At 44.3% G+C, this 21087-nt stretch overlaps 1 protein-coding gene across 9 annotated transcripts in view; it reads left to right on the plus strand.

The window, feature by feature from the left end:
• The first annotated feature begins 782 nt into the window (after positions 1-782).
• The window catches only part of gria1b (glutamate receptor, ionotropic, AMPA 1b), a 67178-nt gene continuing 46873 nt past the window's right edge, over positions 783-21087 (plus strand). For 8 of the 9 annotated variants that reach the window (XR_008559092.2, XR_001573165.3, XR_008559091.2 and 5 more), the window contains exons 1-2: positions 783-1764; positions 9371-9505. Coding sequence is in view for 5 of the 9 variants with exons in the window: in XM_015961880.3 (XP_015817366.3) it covers positions 1662-1764; positions 9371-9505 (238 nt within the window). In the remaining 4 variants the exon portion in view is untranslated. Of the gene's footprint in view, positions 1765-9369; positions 9506-10885; positions 11077-21087 lie in introns of those variants that run through there. The other variant, XM_054730945.2, reaches the window with a different exon arrangement.

Consider the following 21087-nt stretch of genomic DNA (forward strand, 5'->3'; position numbering starts at 1 on the left):
GGTAATCTCAGGAATGAGAAGCTGCCACTGTTTTTCATATAGCATGATGACACTGGTGTTAGAGGATTGTTATTGACTTGGTTAGATATTTTAAGCCTATTTTAAATTTCTTTATATTTGATCTTGAAAACGGACAATCTTATAATTTGGCTGATAATGCAGGGATTATAAAATTTAGAGTACATTACATTCACAGAGAGAACCTGGTTTATTTCATGTCATATGTATTTAATATATCAATATATATCAGTATTAGCAAAGCTTAACATCATGCACCATGACAGACATGACTGAAGAGCAGATGAAGATATCATGCCAGGCACTGATGAGAAAATATTACAAGGATCTCACAGCTGAATTTGAGAATGAGATGCTACACCTGAGAACAACATATGGTGCCACATTTCCACACATTCGGTCTCCTCTTGAGCTGCTTAATGCCATCTACAGGATGCAATTACAGAGCATTTTTGGAGAAGTTTGTATTGGACTGAGGATATTTTGCCCACTACCTGTGACTGTTGCTGGGGGTGAACAGGCTTTTAGCAAACTGAAACTGGTGAAAAATTATTTGAGATCAACAATGTCCCAGGACAGACTGAACAGACTAGCTCTTCTGTCTATTGAAAGCCAATTAGCCAAAGGATTGGACTTTAAAGATCTCATAAGTGATTTTGCTAACATGAAGACCCGTCAGTGAGCATTTACTGGAAAATAAATTCCAGGATTTTTGTTTGAACACATTGTTGGCAAATAAAAATAATTATATGCGAAGTCTGGGCATTTCACTTTTATTATGCTGGCATTTGTATTTGCTCAATATAGAGGTTAAACTAAGATCATATTTATTATCTTGTCTTATAGCATGACAAAAAATGTGTAAGAGAGATATTAAATAATTGAGCATGGGGGCCCACCTAGAAGACTTGTACCTAGGGCCCAGAATTTGGTGCTACGCCCCTGCAGAGGAGGAGCTGACAGCGCGCAAATTTCATGAGAGATCCGCTTCATGGAGCTTCGCAGCTGGTGTGTTTTGGGCGTGATGGTAGGCGTGATTTTGAGCCAGCCAATCAGCCAGCAGGGTGTGTTGGGCCAGCTCCAGGCAGACCTCCTCAGGGAGAGGGCTGAAAAGAGCTATGGGAACACTCCTGATCCGGGCCAGGCAGAGTGGAGCCGGTGTTGTGTGAGCGAGCGAGTTCCTCCCCTGGCTGCAGTCCAGCTGTGTGCCATGAACAGATATTATGGGATGGAGACGGGAGATGGTCTCCAGTTATCTAATGAAGCTGCAGCAACACCTCAGAGATCAATAAGTTCAGGGTCAGAATCTGAGCTCTGGGTGGGGAGAGAGAGAGAGAGAGAGAGAGAGAGAGAGAGAGAGAGAGAGAGAGAGAGAGAGAGAGAGAGAGAGAGAGAGAGAGAGAGAGAGAGAGAGAGAGAGAGAGAGAGAGAGAGAGAGAGAGAGAGAGAGAGAGAAGTAAGCCTCAGAGCGACGCAGCAGCTCAGCGCTGCTCCGGTTCTGGACGTTAAGAAGGAACCGACTCAGAACCGGACCGGTGGATACTCGCGTCTGAGTCCGGGCTGCGGTGGACCCTTCCCGGCCGCGGTGTGGATGGGATTACTCCGGCGGTTCCGTGCCTCCTGTCGGTGCCGCTGGAGGAAACATGCGGCTGCAGAGTTCCCCGGTCCCGCTGCTGCAGCTGTTGAGGATGATGATGACGGTCGGGTTCTCCAACGGCACAAGTTTGACAAGTAACATCAACATCGGTGAGTTGTGGTTCTGGACCGGTTCCGGGTCAGTTTAATTTCATCAGAACCTCCTCTGCAGGTTTTTAACGTTTGTGTAAAACAGTTTCCGTTTCACTCCATTGAACTTCCACAAGCTTTTATGGGCCAGAATAATCTCGAACAGCTGGAATAAACTAGTGCAAACATCTGTCAGCGACACGCGGAATGGCTCACACGTTAGAAGCAGGAAAGCACCGATCTTCAGATCCCAGGAGTTCAGAGCCGATAACGTGCATGGTCTTGGCTGTGAAACCTTCACTGCCGTGGTGCGTTCATGAACCAGGAAACATGTCAGATATTTGACTTGCTGCTTTCTCATGACCAGTGGCTGATTCTGCCCACCAGCTAATTTATGATTCTTTCCATCAAAGGAAATAATTTATGTGCTTTTATGGGAGAAGAACACAACATCAGCTAAGGTATTTTTTCGGATACTTGAACTCATCATCATCGATCACCAATAAAAACTTTCAGCTTCCTCGGGATTCTTCTGTTCCCTGTAGTCTTTTTCCTGTAGTTTAACTGTAATCAGCCAAACCGGTCAGAGCAGGAATCGGTATCAGCTCTCAGCACCTGAGGGCTTTTAAATTCATCACCAGAGCTGAAAGTCAACACAAAGTTTATTGTTTAGGTCTTCTTTTTTGGCTCAGATGATCTGATTAGCTCATCAAAAGTGGAATAACACAACCAGATAATGTTTTTAGTATTTTCAGCGTCTGCTGAACGCTGAAAAAACCCATTTAGCTTCTTCCATGGACTCGGTCGTGTTCTGCGTTGTGAAGCGTGCAGCTTTGGTCTACAGCCTGTCTCCTAAATAATGTGATTCATCAGGACTCCCGCTGCAGCTTGCTTTCAGGTTTGATGCTGATGAGGCAGCATGTTGAAATAAAATCCCTCCTGCAGCCCGACCCTGTATACCGAACAGACCTGGGCTCAGAGCTTTGGTTTTTCTGAGTCCTGCTGCTGCGGACGAAACACTTCCTGTTTGCCTAAAACAGCTTCTTCTGCTTGAGGGTGGCTAGTTCAGGAGGAAAGAGGTTGGTAGTTCAATCACGGCTTCCCCACTGCCTGTAGCCCACTGGGGAATGTGCCTTGTGTGTGATTGAAGGTTTTATTTGGGGTGAAGGTGCAGGTTCATCCATCCACCCACCCACTTAGGCCCAGGCATCACACCCCCTAGCTCCTAGAGGATCTTCTGGCCATGAAGGAGAACAAACATTTCAGTGTTCTAGGTCCTCCTGGGGTTCTCCTCCTTGTGAGTTCATCCTGGATAACCTCCAGAGGGAGTAACCCGGAGGCATCCCTATCAGATATCCAAGCTATCTTGGCTGACTCTTTTCCACGAGGAGGAGAAGGTCTTCTCCGAGCTTCTTCCAGAGGTCTGAGCTCTTCTCCTTGTCTCTGAGGCTGAGCCTGGCTGCCCTCTGGAGGAAGAGCATGTTGACTGCTTGTTCTTCTCCGGGCTTGGTTCTGTGGGTCATCCACCTCTCATGGCCCCAGGTGAATGCCCTCTTACGGAGCGAAGCCCTCCTCTCTGAGAGCAAAGCCCTGATTGGTCGCTGCATCTGCTGCTCCGTTCTACCATCCCTGAGAGCAAGATACGAAGATACCTGAACTTACGTGATGTTCTGACCCACTAAACAAGTCTAAAGGACAGGAGGCAGAGTCCAGTAATCGGAAAGTTGCAGGTTCGATCCCGGCCGGGCAGCTGTGGCTATCGTAGCTCGTCCCCACCAGCGGGTGACTGTGTCGTGAAGCGCCTTGGGGGGTTGTGGAAGGCGCTACACAAATACAGGCCATTTCAGTTCATGAGTAAAAGTGAAACTAACTTAGAGATTTTAGGCATACAACCTTTTCCCTGACTGACCCCGCCTCCTGCTCCTGAAGGAACTGGTGGTTTCCTCTGGTCCAGTAGCGTCGATGCAGTGGTCCAGCCTGGCTCCTGATAGAAACACTACGCCGGACCGATCTGATACCTACTGGTATACATGAATGGGTCTGTTATCATTTCTTCATCTAGACCAGGGGTGTCAAACATGCGGCCCGCGGGCCGGATCCGGCCCGCAAGCAGGTTAAATCCGGCCCGCAAGCGGGTTAAATCCGGCCCGCGAGATGGTTGTGTAAACTTTATTTTCATACTTTACAATGTAGAGTGAAAATAAACGTATCTTTGTGAGCAAGTTTTCTCTGTAATGAGTATAAATAAAACAAAGCTGCTTTCAAGGCTCACACAAGAACTTGAATCATATCCTGAAGTTGGCCACCACTCAGGATGTGACATCTGATATTGATGTGCTGGTGAAAGCTAAAAGATGTAAAGTAAAATGAGTCAAATATACTTTAAGTGCTGCATGAAACTGATCTAGCCATGTGTTCTGTAAGCTCTTTGAATCACTAAGGAATGTTTTTTTAATTTGTTGATTTTTTTTTCTTCAAATTTTCAAGTACACTTCAGGTGTTGTACTTGTACTACACTGTCCTCAGGCTCCAGCCTTGTTTTATATTGATTGTATTAAAACAAAGAAAACAATCTGAAGTTTTTTATTTTATTTACCGGTCCGGCCCACTTGGGACTAGATTTCCCTCAATGTGGCCCCTGAGCTAAAACGAGTTTGACACCCCTGATCTAGACGTCTCAGATGTTCTGATCATTAGGATCCATAATCGACTCAGATTTCTGCTGACTTTCTCTTTCGTGTTCCAGAGCTGTTGGGTGATTCTTGTGTGTCACAGAGAACAGAAGAGGATCGGAGTTTGAGTGTTCAGATTATTTTCTTTTGACCCCAAAAACCATGTTGAGCGTTTGAGCGTCAGGAAAAGGCTTCAGACCGGAGCCAGAAGAGGCTTTAAACATCATTTCTGCCAAGCTGCAGGAAAATGATGGACCTGAATTAGTTTTCTTGTGTTTTTGTTATTTATATCCTTATGGGTTCTCTGGGTTTCTGCTGATTTAAATCAAACGTAGAGAAATAAAACAGAATAAAGTCAAAAGTAAAGCAAACAAGAATCATTAAATTAGACTAGATTAATCCAGTTTATTATCGTAGGCAAATGAGGAATGCCACAAACAGGAATGTAGATTAACAATAGAACTTTTTACACAAGCAGCAGAAATACTCCTGATTTTTTATTAGTTTTACAGAAATCTTCAAAGCAATCCTACGACCACTAAGAGAAACTCCAGGAACTTCATTCAAGAGTTAAATATGGAGTTGATCCCATGGTACAGAGTCACACCTGTAGGGTTTGGTAACTTGAGTGCTTTAAGATAGGGCTGCAACAACGAATCGATAAATTCGATGAAAATCGATTACTAAAAGCGTTGGCAACGAATTGCATCATCGATTCGGTGTGTCGCACAACTTTTCCAAAAGCGCCCCCCCCTTCCCGCCCGCCGTTGCGCGCAGAGCAAGTCAGATCAGCGCGAGGGAGAGCCAGCAGATCAGCGCAAGGTTCACGCTGCTGCGAACCGGTTCCGCCCAAGGCCGGATTAACTGGGCAATTGCACAGGGCCCACGAACTCTAAAGGGCCCAGGGCACGAGCACAATACTGTATCTATAATTTCCCGCTTAATGAGGACTATGGTGACCGTACGTTCCGTTTTCCCCGGACGTGTCCACTTTTCACTCTCTGTCCGGGCGTCCGGACTGCGGGTTCTTGTATTGATGAAAATGTCAGGCTTTTCATCCAGGAGCAGGGATCGAATTATGGGGGAGCTGTATATCCTACACATCCAGTAGGGGAGCCGGAAAAAGGTTTTCTATATTATATCATTTTTGGACTCTTTTGAGCAGAGAGCGGCACAGCGCATTGTTGCGCAGCGATCCAGGCAGCTGCTTCCAGCGCACGGTCCATTCTCAAAGTGGCGCAACCAAAAAACCATAATTAGCACACGATCGTTCATGTCTGCACATGTTCTCTATTTTCTGTCTTATTTGTGCCTGAAGCGCGCTACTGCGGAGCTCATCACCTGTGCTGTGGTGATTTCACCTCACGCAGCATCGAAAACGCGCTCTGCGCTTTGCGGTCAGGAGATCCCTCAAAAGTAACTGATGAGGTGAAAAGGTAAGAATCCAGGCAACAGATTTTCTGGAGAATTAAGAGGAGATGCAGGAAGATGAGAGACATACAGGACAGGAAAATAGTTAAATAAAAACAAGAAAACAAAACAAAGTGTTGAAAAGTAAAATGTAGGTAGATTTATCTCCACTACACGTTTTTACCAGTAAAAAACAATAAGTTCTACACATGTAATATTTATACATCTGATACAATTCAGATCACCTTCAAAACTCAGTCACACACCCAGGGCCGTTTCAAGACATTTTGGGGGCCAAGGCAAAATGCCCCCCCCCCCATAACTGGGCTCCCCAGAAGCCTCTGTGTAATCCATACCCTCTCCAGTAGTGTTAGTTATACAGTGTTTATAAAAGCCCCTCAGACATTACTGACATGTTCTAATATTATCAGATGAAAAACTAAATTATCAGACATGCTGTCTCATCTGCTTCTTTTCTAAACTTGCAAAAAGTAACAAAACTATTTGAAAGCCACTATTTGTGGATTCTCTGAAAGTTTCCATGGAGTGTGTGACAACTTATTTTTTCATTGATCCTATCGTCTAATCTCACAGCTGAAACAAGCATCCTTAATAATCTGTGCACAGGAAGCTTACCAATGCTGTAGTAAAACAAAAGGTATAATAATTTATTATTAATAAAACCTTGTTGCAGCACTAAAGCAGAAAAATGAGATTTTGCATTAAATATGCAAAATATTTACATATGAATTGTTTTAGAGCCCTTTTATTGGCAGAATCTGATATTAATTTAGTTCTTACAAAAAAAAAGGGTCCCAACGTGGTTTGTGTGGCGTTGCCATGGTGTGACGTCATAGGCACAGATCCCCTGTCCTCTTGTTTGGAAATGGAAATACGGTCACCCTATTAAACAAACTGTCCACCCGGGCTTTTGCGCTGCACAGAGACGCTTCGCTGCCTATGACTGAACGTCAGTTGAGAGTCATCTCATGCAGACTAACCAATGAAGAGAGGGCCTCAAGTTAAGACCCGCTCCTCATTGGTCAGTCCACACGAGGTGGGTCAAAGGTTACTCTGGACGGGTTACGCGTTGTCAGGCATTCAAGTATTGAGTATATTTACTGCATATTACAGTAAAATATTCTGTATGTGACCACATTATGGTGATCCTCGGGTCGCGATGATGGAGCCCTTGAATATTGTTGCCCAGGGTACAACAAAGTGTTAATCTGGCCCTGGTTCCGCCGTCACATTCCCGCAGAAACTGGTTGATCACACCGGGGCCAGACTACTAGCGTGTGGTTTTACAACCACAATGTCCTCGGAAGCAAAAACGCTTTCAAAAGGGAGGGAGGAGTCCTAACTGTTGCTGCAGGCGTGTTGTGTGAGAGTGCAGTTATATACTGGTTAATATATTTTTGGGTTCAGTTGCTTTCATGTGGCCTAATGTGAGTCTATTTGGGATCATTGGAATGATCAGCAGCATTTCTTGATGTGACTTTATGGCAGTTGCCCAGGGCATCATCACAAGGAGGATGGCATTCATTTACTTTTGTTTGATTTGGTATTTTTTCAGTCATTTTTGGAAATAGTGATCAATTTTGATTAATTCACAGCCTATGTTTAATTACATTTAAAAATTAGTTGTTTGACATCCCCAGTTACAATAAATGTCAATAGATGAGATCAAACAAAACAGATGAGAATTGCCCTTAAGCTGTTTAACTTGGACCAAGCATTTTAGGTCACAGATAGATGTAGCTTAGGGTCTCTGTCTATACACCTTATAAGACAATTTAGGTGATGGCATGTTGTTTTTCTGCTATTGAACTGTTTTCTAATAATGTTGTGTTAAATAAAGTGAAGGAAGGAGAGAAATAACGTTTCCCTAGCAGTTTTTAAAAATTTCCCCATGTAATCCGATTAATCGATTAAGCGTGTCGAGACCCCATCCGATTCATCGATTATCCAAATAATCGTTTGTTGCATTCCTACTTTAAGAGCTCAGTATATATATTACCTCTACTTATGACCAATAAGCTGTGATACTCTATCTAAATATAGAATATCAACCTGCCTGGTCTTTACTGTGTTTATTCAGCAGATTCTAGGATTCTTTGCTCCATTCAGGGGTTGTACACACTTCGTTTTGAGAAAAGAGTCAGGTTTATAAAAGTAAGAATTTATTTTTAAAACAATTAAAACATGACAGGTTAACTAATATTTACTGTGATGGATGAATCTAGAAGGAGTAGGTGTAGAATATGGTGCCTATGTGTGAATGCGATGTTATCAGAACTTCCGTGTATAGGAGAGCTGAGTTCTGGGTGGAAAAGAATTGGGTTTGCGTTAAGCTATGAAGTTGATTCTTATCAAAAGGCATCAGATGCTATCTGTGTGTGTACTTCACCCATTCTTGGAGACCCTCTTCGTGGATCCGAATGTCAGAGAGGTTGGATGACCTCTGGCACCGAGGTCCAGTAGATTGACCACAGCACCGACTTCTCTTGTCCAGAGATGTCTCGGGTCACAACAGACGGATGGAGCCGCGCGTCTGGGACTCTTAAGGAGTCCAAACAATATCAGCTTGTTCTGCAGGAACTGTATGCTTTATCAGCTTCGCAGGTGCAAAAAGGTTTTGACGACGTGTCAAAAGCTTTGATGGGTAAAGACAGTTTTGCTTCAGATGGTCGGTCTGAAGCTTTCTCTAGAACTGAGCTGAACCACCAGAGTGATCTGGTTTTAACGTTCTCATGTTATGATTTGTGTAGCCAACCAGAGGTTGACATGTTGAGGAATAATACCAAGAAAACTCAGAAAAACGGCTTCCTTGATACCGGATGCTCTGATCTGGGGTAAAGGGCTCTCTCTGTGTCACACGTTTAACTTAACTTAACTTTACTTTGTCCTTGTGTGAGTGCAAATGGAGATGACCTTGTCATATCAACATGCTGAAACATATATAAACCTTTGAATGTAATCACAACATTCATGTCAGACTTCAATTACTCAAGCACAGATTAATGAAAGCATTTCATTATATTGTAATTATTATAAGTAGCAATAAACAAACATTTATTTAATGATTATTTAACTTAAGTTTTAGAAGTTCATATTTAATTCAAGAAATCATTCTTTGATTTAGCAACTGATTCAAGCTGCGAGTGTTAGGCATGACGAATCCTGTAGGACGATAAGGATGGACCTTGAGGAGAGAACATTATTGTTGACAATTCGTTACCATGTGTTCAGAGCTGCAGAGAGGCTCTGAGCTCCAGCTGATGGGATGAAGGCAGGCCGATTTAAAGGGAACACATGCAGTCTCGTGTCTCCATTTTGACCAGATGTTGAATGGTCAAACTGTACCTAAAAACTGACCATTGCTGGACATTACACACCAGAACCCTGCAACTGCCACCTTCTTCCCCACAGTCCCTGATCGTTTACTTTAGTCTGATTAACCAGACTGGCTGTAACACATGCTAACTACTTCCTGCTAACTTCTCCTGCTGGAGAACTCTGAACGTGTCTCTGTTTCTACCAAGGAGGCCTTTTCCCCACCGGGTCCCATGAATACGAGGTGTTCCGCTTTGCCCTGGCTCAGCATCAGGACGTCCCCAAACTGGTGCCTCAGGTGGACATGGTGGACACTGGGAGCAGCTTCGCCATGACCTATGCCTGTAAGTCTACGGTCTGTGATCTGGGATTACAGGAAGTCACTTACAGATGTTAACTTCCTGCCTTTACTAAAAGAAGAAAGAATTTATATTTAAAATTGGATTAATGATGAAGGATTTGTGCTGTGGCAACTTGTTTGGGTAGTTAGGAGCAGTATGGGTGACTGAAACGATCAAAAACCAAACCCTGTGTGGGATTCCAGCAGAGTGGAGCAGGGTGGAGGTGGGTGGGGCAGGGTGGAAGTGGGTGGAGCTGGGTGAAGGTGGGTGGAGCTGGCAGGGTGGAGGTGGATCAAACAATGTAGAGGTGGGTGGAGCAGGATGGAGGTGGGTGGAGCAGGGTGGAGGTGGGTGGAGCAGGGTTGAGGTGGGTGGAGCTGGGTAGAGGTGGCTGGAGCAGGGTGGAGGTGGGTGGAGCAGGGTGGAGGTGGGTCGAGCAGGGTTGAGGTGGGTGGAGCTGGATAGAGGTGGGTGGAGCAGGATGGAGGTGGCTGGAGCAGGGTGGAGGTAGGTGGAGCAGGGTTGAGGTGGGTGGAGCTCGCTAGAGGTGGATGGAGCAGGATGGAAGAGGCTGGAGCAGGGTGGAGGTGGCTGGAGCAGGGTGGAGGTGGGCCGAGCAGGGTTGAGGTGGGTGGAGCTGGGTAGAGGTGGGTGGAGCAAGGTGGAGGTAGGTGGAGCAGGGTGGAGGTGGGTCGAGCAGGGTAGAGGTGGGTGGAGCAGGATGGTGGTGGCTGGAGCAGGGTGGAGGTGGGTGGAGCAATGTGGAGGTGGGTGGAGCAGGATGGAGGTGGGTGGAGCAGGGTGGAGGTGGGTGGAGCAGGGTTGAGGTGGGTGGAGCTGGGTAGAGGTGGCTGGAGCAGGGTGGAGGTGGGTGGAGCAGGGTGGAGGTGGGTCGAGCAGGGTTGAGGTGGGTGGAGCTGGGTAGAGGTGGGTGGAGCAGGGTGGAGGTAGGTGGAGCAGGGTTGAGGTGAGTGGAGCAGGGTGGAGGTGGGTCGAGCAGGGTAGAGGTGGGTGGAGCAGGATGGTGGTGGCTGGAGCAGGGTGGAGGTAGGTGGAGCAATGTGGAGGTGGGTGGAGCAGGGTGGAGGGGGGTGGAGCAGGGTAGAAGTGGGTGGGGCAATGTGGAGGTGGGTGGAGCTGGGCGGAGGTGTGCTGACCTAAATCAGTAAATTCCAAGGCAAGGCAGCTTTATTTGAATTTCACACAGGTTTAAGGAGCCGCTCAGGAACAATAAGAAAGTTTGATCTTAGTTCATGTTTGATTCTTGGACTCTGGATGTTTGCTGTTAACGAACAGATCAGGATCTTTTTTTTAATGCTAACTCGTTAATGATGGGACTCGTTGACCAACCTGGCTATGTCCTGCTGTCCACACTGTCCTCAGCATATCTGACATCCATCATCCAGACTTCATGCGGGGGGCTTTAAAAGCGCTGCCGCCAGCCGCTAACGTAGACCAGAGGGAGTTCGGTGCTAAATGGACTCAGGGCTCCAGGGAGCAACCGGAGATCAAGTGCGCAGAAAAGTAAAGCTGTTCTGCTTCACCTTGAAGACACTGGTGGTCTTACAGCTTAGGTGTGTGCGGGTGTGTGTCTTGGAAGTATGTTTGTCTGAACAATTGTGTGATCAGGAGAAGATACACTCATGGTTTTATATGTTTAGTCTGTGGGAGAAGATGCATTCTGCTCCCAAATAATATGTATCAGTCGTTCATCGTTCAGTTCAACCAATGCAGTCGGGTCAGAACCTGTCCTGCTTTTGTTTTGGAGGCTTCAGGATCGTGTCAGGCAGGGAGCAGGTTTGATTTATTTTCCTGGATCCGTGTGGGTGATGCAGCCAGCACGGCGGCGTGACACCAACTGTCAGAGCTTCAGCCCGTCATCTCAGAGGATAATTCCTGCTAACCGAATGTGTGAGTTCAGTCTGAGCAGCTGAAATGTTTGTTTTTCTGCTGAGAGGAAGCTGCTCATCTCCGACTCACAGGAGACACAGCTCCATCTGTTTTACACACACACACACACACACACACACACACACACACACACACACACACACACACACACACACACTGGACCGGTTGGTCTGCAGCTGCAGGAGCCTGAAACCGTTGCTGTACCTAATAAAATGGACTCTCTGAGCTCTGCTGCTTTTTTGAGTTTGTAAAAATGAATCAGATTTTTTCAAGTGTTCATCTTTCGTCTATTAAAGGCAAAGACAACAAAAATACCAAATAAAGAACGGAGTTTGTTCAGATTGAAAAAATGAAATAAATAAGATTTTCTTATACTTTACCCTCCTGGTTGATTTAGTGACATCCCCAGTTGTTGATAAACCTCTCCGATAATCTGGGATCGATTGTTCTGGCTGCTGATCGGGTCTAGGGCTGTCAGATCAACAGTCGTTCCCTGATTGAGGAAACGTTCCGTAGGATTCCTGCTGGAACAACACTGATCTCTGGCTGTCCGCGGACACAAACCAGAACCTAAACGCCGGAGCAGCCCAACAGTCGGTTCTGTATTTCTAATGAGTTTGTCCATCTGGACGGTTTTCCACCAAGTTGCATTAATTTAATCAGTTTCAATAAAACATTATTATCAGACGAGCATTTGGCCGGAAGAACTCGGCCAGCCAGGAAAATCCTTCATTTGTATTGGAAAGAAATCCTGTAAAATAAGAAAGTTAAGGAAGGATTCCAGAATCAGGACTTTCACAACAAAAGCTGTGTTGGTCTGTAGGTTGGGCTTTTATTCTGTGGGGAACTAAAGATTAAATACCAACCAAGTAGGACCATCAGAACCAGAACCAGGAAGAAGCCCCAGTTTCCAGAAGCAGAACCGAAGTTCTCCTGATCAGGAGAAGAATTACAACTTTCTCCATTTTGTGGTGGAATTTGGAGCCAAAACAAAACAAACAGAACTGAGTTAGGATTTCAGATGGAGATAGAAGGATGGATGGATGTTTTTAAAACAATTCTTCAGACACAAGAAGCAGCTCTGGTGGTAGCTGAGATCCTTTCATCTGATTTATTCCAGTAAAGCAAAACCCGGAGCGCTTCAGAGGAGTTCTAATGAATCATCCTAAACAAATCCAGGCCGAAGGAAAACCCTCCTCGTGTTGCACCGCCGGAATCCTGCAGCAGGAATACCGGAACAAACAAACGGGACACTGGCAAGCAACACTTAGAGCTAATGAAGGGATTAGGACATCTGTAATGGGAAAAGTTGATCTATAAACATTCCATAAAAAATCTGACTGATGGTGAGAAAGAAAAGTATTGATAGGAATAAACTCACAGTAAAAACGGTTAAGTGAGCAGAAGTATTACACAGATCTAATCACGGCTTCTCGTAATAACAAGGGAAGGCTGGAGAGTGTTGACCGGTGTCCTGGGAAGGGTCAACAATGATGCTTCAACACAAAAACGGACAATAATGACAAAATCCTTGCCAATAATTTAACAACTTTTTTATGTCCATGGGGAAAATATATGGAGTTCCTCCAGTCCACCAGGGGGAGCTACTTTTCAAGCATACTTACAAGGACACTACCCAAACTCCTTGTTCCTTAACCCCGCTGATGACATGGAGATACAGAATCCATCCATCTTCCTCCGCTGTTCCGGAGTCGAGTCACGGGGGAACTTATTTTCACACAACACCTAAAAATATCGTTCCCCCGTTCCAAAATGAGCACACTCTTGGTATCAAATGCTTTTTTAAAAATCACGGACATCATATGTGAAATCCACGCCACGTAACAAGCGGGATTAGAAAATAGCGTTCTAGCCCTGTTGACCTGTATCTTTTTTCGTTCTTCCGGAGACCTGTGGTCCGGAAGTAGGTGGGCGTGGCTTAGGCTCCCTTCGGCTTCTGGGCAGTCCTGTTCACACAAACTTTTAAACTACTCTAAATATCGTTCTTTCTACAAACCACATGAACGTTTCATACGAGGAGCTTCAGCAGCGGCCTGAACAGAGCACCTCGTTTGTGTTCGTCTCAGGCTGACTCACAAATCTGCCAAGTCAGCTTCCTGTCTCAGGCAGCGGGTCAAACCTGTGACGAGTCTCAACCTCATCTCACTCTGAAGGTCTGAGAGGACTCTTCCCTGGATGTCCACCAAAACATTTCTCCTGCTGACATGATGTCCAAGATCGTGTCATGTCCTGTTGCCGTCGTCTGATGTCATCCCCTGTTGATGTGCTTCTGTTGGTTCTGCACGCCAAAGTCCTGACAATAAACAGATTTAAGCATTTTGCTGTATATAGGTCCACAACCAACTCACCATGACAGATCGAGCCCCTGATGGACAGAGATGAAGCCCTCTGAGTTCCTGGTTTGTTCACCTGCAGGAACATCAGCGATAAAAACACGTTTATTCAGGAAAATGAGTTTTTAATTACTTTTTTCAGTTTGAGTCTCCAACAAAGTGCCTTTTCTCCAGCAGCACTGCTCTGTTTAGTAAAGGCTGGGTCGGCACTGCTCACCTCGGTGTAGCTGGTTGTCCCCGCCCACTCCGTGACAGTAAGACCGTTCCAGTGGGGGGAGGGGGGCTCGTGCAGTTTACCCAACACAGTGTAGCATGGAAACAGCTAGAGCTGAAACAACTAATCGATTTCATCGATTATAATTGATTATTAAAATAGTTAACAACTCTTTTAGTCATTGATTAGTTGTTTAATAATCACATTTTACCGCATAAAGTCTATTTTTACCACAATCTGACATTGGTTACAATCTGTTAAATTTGCCGCCAGTGTGTGGCAGTAATGAGCCACTAATCTACCAGTGGAGCCGTAGAAGAAGAAACGAGCCAATAACTGCCCTCGGGTTTCATGACGTAACATGTTACTGACGCGCATCTTGCTGTGAGAGATGGCGAAACAAGAAGAAATACGGAAGAAAAATAGAAGCGACAAAACTGAAGAGAAACCCCGGACAAAATCCTCACGAGTATGGGAGCACTTCACTCTAGATGCCATGAAAAGACGGGTGACCTGCAAAATATGCAAAAACCATCTAGCATGGCATGGAAGCACGACGTCCCTAAGTGAACATTTGAGACGAAAACGTGGGGGCTGATGCAGCAGAGGAAGAGCCAGCCCGGTAAGTAACAGAAAATAAACAAGCTGCGTGTAGTGGTCCATCACTACACGCAGATCAAATTTGGGACTTAGTGTTTTAGCTGAGTTCGTTATAGTGGATGTTAAACATGTTTTTTGCTGCGTCAGTCTACAGTGTTCTACTTCTGATTGACTAGATGCAATCATGAATCTCCTCTGTGTTGTGTATCATGCGCTTGCCAAATTTAGCACGTCTGTTTATAAGAATGTTCTCGTTAAGAGAAAAACGGCACAAACCCATAACTATGTTCCCCATTCAAAAAAGGACAACTCCACGGAGAAAAATATACAGACGAGCTGTGTCCAGGTGAATATAGCGCGGCATAGTTGTAAGCTTTCAATTTTTAAATACAGGAGAAATTCAGAAAGTCATTTTTTTTACTATTAAAAGGCTGTTTTACTATCTAACGCTGTAAAACGCCTCACAACACATTTTTGTCAAAATAAATTATCACTGTATATTGTTAATTAATTCAAATAATATAATATTGATTTAGTGTTGTAGTGTGTGTGTGCTGCTTTATTTTATATGTGTAATTATTTCAGTCTATTTGTGTTTCTTATGCAGAAAAAAACAAGCAACGATGGGCAACTACATGGGGAACAAGACACTCGCCCCCCAGCAATGCATACCACTTACAAACTCTATTCTAGATTCTACATTATTTATTTATGGAATTTACCTGTTATATTTTGATGCCAAAAAATTTTTCTGGACTGATATTTTGCACTGTTTAGCTCAATTTACACCGCTGACTGTGTTCATGTGCAAGAAAATAGATTGCAGTCAACTGCACAATTCTCTTATGTTTTTCTTTTTCTTAACCGAAATGTATTCATCACTTGTATAGGTTAAATAGCTAAACAATAACAAACCGATTAATCGATTAATCAAAAAATAATCAACAGATTAATCGATTATGAAAATAATCGTTAGTTGCAGCCCTAGAAACAGCACACCACCACCACCATGGTGATCGTTGAACTGCTCTGCTTTTGGGCCAAGTCAGGGTCTGGTACTGAAAAGGTGCTGTTGGGAAAGGTGGCCAAGCCAAGCTGCACTAATCTGAGTTACTCTGAGCGGTGCCTTTGAAATAAGGGTCACGGCATCTGTGGACCAGCTGGCTCCAGCGTCGGACGAAGACAAAACCCATCAGCTGCCCTCGTGTTTCTGTCCATACCAACCCAGCCTCTGATGGGAGCTCCAGCAGGAACTGGAGGGTGGGGAGAAAATGAGATGATGCTTGTGTCTGGCTGCCAGAGCTCAGTTTATCGGGAGTCTCCTGACTGAGACGACAGGAGGAATGAACACGACTGCTTCCCGTTTGTCTTATTTATTGTTTATTGGTGCAGAAAACAACAGAAGCTCTGTGTGGGACACATTTAGGCAGAAAGCCCAGTGGAACCGAGAAGGCGCTGATCCGGTCCGCCACCAACATTTTGCCCTTCAGGACTCTCTCATAGTTCCACGCTCAGTTGCTTCTCTGAGATGTGAAACCAGGATAAAAAGCAGCAAACAAAAAAAAAAAGATTTTTATCTCCAGCAGCAGCACTGAGAGGCGGTGTAGAGAAACGAGGCCTGTCAGCAACAACAGGGGTTGTCTTTAATTAATAATCCTAATCTATAGTTTCATGTCAGACAAAGTGAATCAAATGAAGCGTAACTGGAAGGAGAAGCCATTTCTGGGTTTGTTGTGAGAAAAAAAGATATAAAAGCAGATACAAACGATGGCTTTACCAAACTCAGACCCAGTGTCGGGGGAGGGGGGATGTCGTGCTGCTGTCCCACCCTGTAGAAGTCCTTGTTACACCTCATTCTTGTGTTTCATAGTTTAAACTGATGTTAAGTTACAGGAAACCGTCTTTTCCTCCTCTGCTCCTCCCCAGAGACACCGTGGGCACGAGAAGATAACAAAGCCAAATTTTCCCCAAAGAAAAGTATGACCCACATGGTGGCACCACGGGCAGTCAGTGAGTTCTGGAGAATCCCAGAAGCTGGAATGCTGTAGCGCCGTTGTTGATGCGTTTGCAAAACGGGATTTGGCGCGGCTCCCTGGGGAGGATTTTGGCATTTATAGTAGCAAAGCTGAAGCTAGAATAAACTGCCATCAGGCACCTCTCAAACCAAGACGGGATAAAGGGAGGTCGCTGACCCCCCCCCCCCCCCCCCCCCCCGCATGTGACGTACAGGGTCGCACATTCAGCATCAGACGGAAGACACGTCAGACTGATGAAATTTCTTTTTCAGGACCTTTAATTTTGATGTGACCTGCTTGTTGTCCCACTTGATGCCCGCTCAGCCAGTGTTTTCACCACTGTCGAACAGCTGGCTGTCTCTCACCGTCCCCGTGAAAAGGCGACTAATCTGTTCGTCCGCTCGCACGGCCAAAAGCTCTACGGTCTCCGCATTCGTCCAGTTTGCCATGTTGTAGGTGGTTGAAAGACACTAGTGAGAGGCCATGTTTATCTGTGTTTATATCCCTTCCGGCCGGCACTCGGCGCACAGTATACGTCACTAACACGACCACCCTCTTGTGCGGGGGGTCCCCGCAGTCGCTCCAAAGGGATTTGCGGGGCTGACACGCGTTTAGCCGTCAGAGGCGAGGGGCTCATGCAGCATTATTACTACGAGGCTAAGCGCATCAGAATCGAGTTTTATCACCTTTCCCCTTTGCTCCTTGCCGCATTTACGAGACCCACAAATTTGGATTTATCACTCTGTAATGACGCGATGGCCTGTCTTATAAAAGAGGCTTTAGAGGTTCATTCAGAGGATTGTTCCAACAGCATAACTGTGAATCTGTTTTCCCAGTAAAGATCAGCGGTAGCGTCCCAGACTTTTAGCTGAGTCTCACTGCGAGTCACTTCAGATCAAACATGAATATAAATGTCACGACGAGGCGTCTGGAGCTGCGGCTCCAGCTCCTTCTGCTTTACTGAACCAACTGTTGTTCATGGAAATGTGTCGGCTGAGTGACACAAATTCATAATGGCGTGCTGAAACATTGACCTGGCCGTTTGTCTCTAGGCTGTCCTGTTTGCTCGGCAGAGACCCGGAGACACTCGAGCTGTGGATCGTCCTGAGTGGAACCAATGGAGGATGATGATGGTGAAGGCCTCGGGTCAAGAAATGTCCTTCACTCTTCTGTCTGTGTAAACATGACTGTCTGGATTGATGCAGATTTATAGGGATGGATGATGGATTGAATAAACAGTTGGTGGATGAATGAACAGATAGATAGATGGAGGGATTAATGAATGAATGGATGAATGGTTGGATGGTTAGGGTATCGGGGCCGCAGCTGTTGACCTCGCAGCGCTTGTCGTCATCTTCTCTGAGCTGCTTTTAAATGAAGCTGTCTAAAAGCCTGGAGGTGAAAATGGAGATGTGTGATTGGAGGACGTCCCAGTCTTCGTCGTAGTAAATATCCATGAAGAAAGTTCATATTTTTTAATGTAAAACCAGTAGGTATTCCAAAGCCTGACTGGCCTTTGAGTTAGAGCTCAACAAAGTGACCATACCTTTACCAAAGGTCATCGGTTATTAACCCTTTTATAAGCTGTAAGTCACTTTTCACACAACATCTTGTTTCAGTGTCACTGTAAACATTTTCTGATAAACTTGTTTGTGGGAAGAAAAATAATAAAATAAAATAATAAAATTAAATCATTCTGGTAGAATTAACTTTGAAATAAATGACTGTTTTAGTTTTTTGTTTATTACCATGGACCGTGACTCTCATTAGATAGATGGGATTCAGAGCACAATCAACAGATACAAATAAGATGATCACCTCAGAAAGAGCTTATTGACTCCATAGAAGCAGCTGTTCTTTGTTTTTACCCTATATTAAAACATCTTGTACATATGGACTGTGTCATGTGGACCTTTTTGACCCCAAACACACAAATAACTCCAAATGCCTCCAAAGGCTGACACCACGTGTCAGCCCTCTGCTGCCTCATTCTCTGTGATGAAGGACCGGTCTATTGTCCCAGCAAGACAGAAGCACTAATGCTAAGAGACAGAAACCTCGTTAGCATTATAGCCTGGCCCATGGGACAGGCATCTATTGTTAGAATGACAGTGCAGCACCAGAGGGAGTGGATATTTAGAGTGCAGTCTTGCTCACGGGGACCTGGCTTGTTGATTTGGCGTCGGTCAAACGGGTGTAAGGATGCAGGAAGGACACACGCATACACACACACACACACACACACACACACACACACACACACACACACACACACACCAACATCACTACTTCTGAATCAAAGAGCCCATTGTAGTTGTTGGTAAATGTAGAGTGCACTTTTATCCTTTAAGTTACGGTAATTTTACGGTAGCTGAAGGTGGTGGGATTCTGTGAAATATTTATTGGACGAATCATGAAACCACCTTGGGTTGTTACCAACAAGTCTTTGGTCTGCTTCTGGTCATGTCATGCATTCTTTGTTCACTAACAGGTGGAAAACAGTCAAGAGGTCAAAGTTCAAGGTTCCTTTTTTTACCCCAAAGGGACAATTAGATTTGTTGCCTCACTGTAAAAAAAAAAAAAAAACTGTCAAGTTTACGGTAACATACCGGTAGCTGTGGTTGCCAGGAATATACCGTGAAAAATTGTGTAATCTGTAAACAAAAATACGATGTACTGGTTTTGTAATCCCAAATTTTACAGTTGACAATGTTTTTTTGAACAAAATCATGGTAGGAAAAAACTAATATATTTGTCAATTATACAGTAATTTCATTTTAAAAAATGCAACATTACATAGCTTTTTACAGTTACAAAAAGTTGTATTATATTAATGTTTACATTGATTTGTTGTTACTTTAACAGTAATAGGATAAACCTTATTATGGCAAATAACTGTAAAAATAAAAATATGGTAAACCTTATTAAAACCTTTGACAAAAAAAAACACAGTGAAACTGTATAAGAAATTACAGCATTTTATTTTTACTTAATACATTTTACGGTAAATTCCTGGCAACCACAGCTGCCGGTATTTTACCGTACATTTGACGGTACAATGAGAAAATAACAAATTTTACTTTACATTTAACATTTGCAACCGTTAAATATAGAAAAATATAAAGATGCTCAAATAAGTTAGTGAAAATTACTGATAAACAATGAGAAAAATTGGCATAGCATTTGAAAACAAAATAAACATATATGTTGTATTCCTACCCACAGCATAGATCTTGAGAATACAACATGTCTATATATAACATATATTTATAGTTGTTATTAAGAGCAGCAACACACGTGTAACAATAAGCTAAAATAATGACATAATGTTAAAACTAGAAGGTAAAGAAAGACAGATGGTTAAATAATTCACCTGCAAGGCTCTAGCCTGGACTGGTGCAGGCAGGTGGAGGACTACATCCGTCTTGGGCAGATGTAGCTTGAAAAATATAATAACATCACGTTGTTGTGGGAGTTTAGTAACTTAGATCGTGTACAAAACAAACTGTCTAATATATGTGCTTTATAACATGGCTGGTGAGTGATCTGACTGCTCTCAGAGCTAACTCAGGGTCCAGAATCAGATATGTTCTAATGAGAACCGGACTCAGCGCCAGTTCAGAACCGGGTCAGGTCTGCTGCAGGAGGAGCTGCTCGTCAGTGTCCCTCCTGCTCTACATCAGCGCTGATATTACTAACTGGTACAAAAACTTAACACAAACCAGTCTGTGACATTATAACACACTCAACACTTGCTTCGAGCCTGCGGCGGTGTGGACTGATTGTCTAAATTACGTGACCCAAGTCTACGTCTCTCTTACTTTGTAATTATAAATATAGCAAATATAGCTGCAAAATTACAGGTAGGGAACGACAGTGTTGCCAACTGTTTTTGACTGAAAGTAGCTGAAGTTCCACCCAAAAGTCGCTAGATGTTGCCAGATGACGTCACGTGTTAATTTGCATACGACACAATGACGTCATCTGGTTTGCGTGATGACATCACCACATTTGGGTCGTAACATCACTGATCTTGTAGAGCAGTGGTTCCCAAACTTATTTAGCCGCGCACCCCCTTCTATGTCCCGACCATGTCGACGCACCCCCCCCACCCCACCCCCCAGCCCCCACATCGGGGCATGGCTCTCTCTCTCTCTCTCTCTCTCTCTCTCTCTCTCTCTCTCTCTCTCTCTATATATATATATATATATATATATATATATATATATATATATATATATATATATCAGATGTCAAGCTAAACAGACAGGGTTAAAAAAATTCCCCATCACTTTCATTTTTTAAATAGTAATTAATAAACATTCGATACCATTACAATTTCCTTTGATTTCATTTTAAATAAATATTTAGAGTGCCCAGGTAGCACATGAACAATGCAATTTAACGGTTTTCTTAAAGTTGAAACGTTTAACCTGTGCGGCCAGAGCGCTCTCCTTCCTTCTGCTCTGCGTAAACCTGAGCTGATCACCT

Source organism: Nothobranchius furzeri, chromosome 10 (assembly GCF_043380555.1).
Source record: "Nothobranchius furzeri strain GRZ-AD chromosome 10, NfurGRZ-RIMD1, whole genome shotgun sequence".
Lineage (NCBI taxonomy): Eukaryota > Metazoa > Chordata > Actinopteri > Cyprinodontiformes > Nothobranchiidae > Nothobranchius > Nothobranchius furzeri.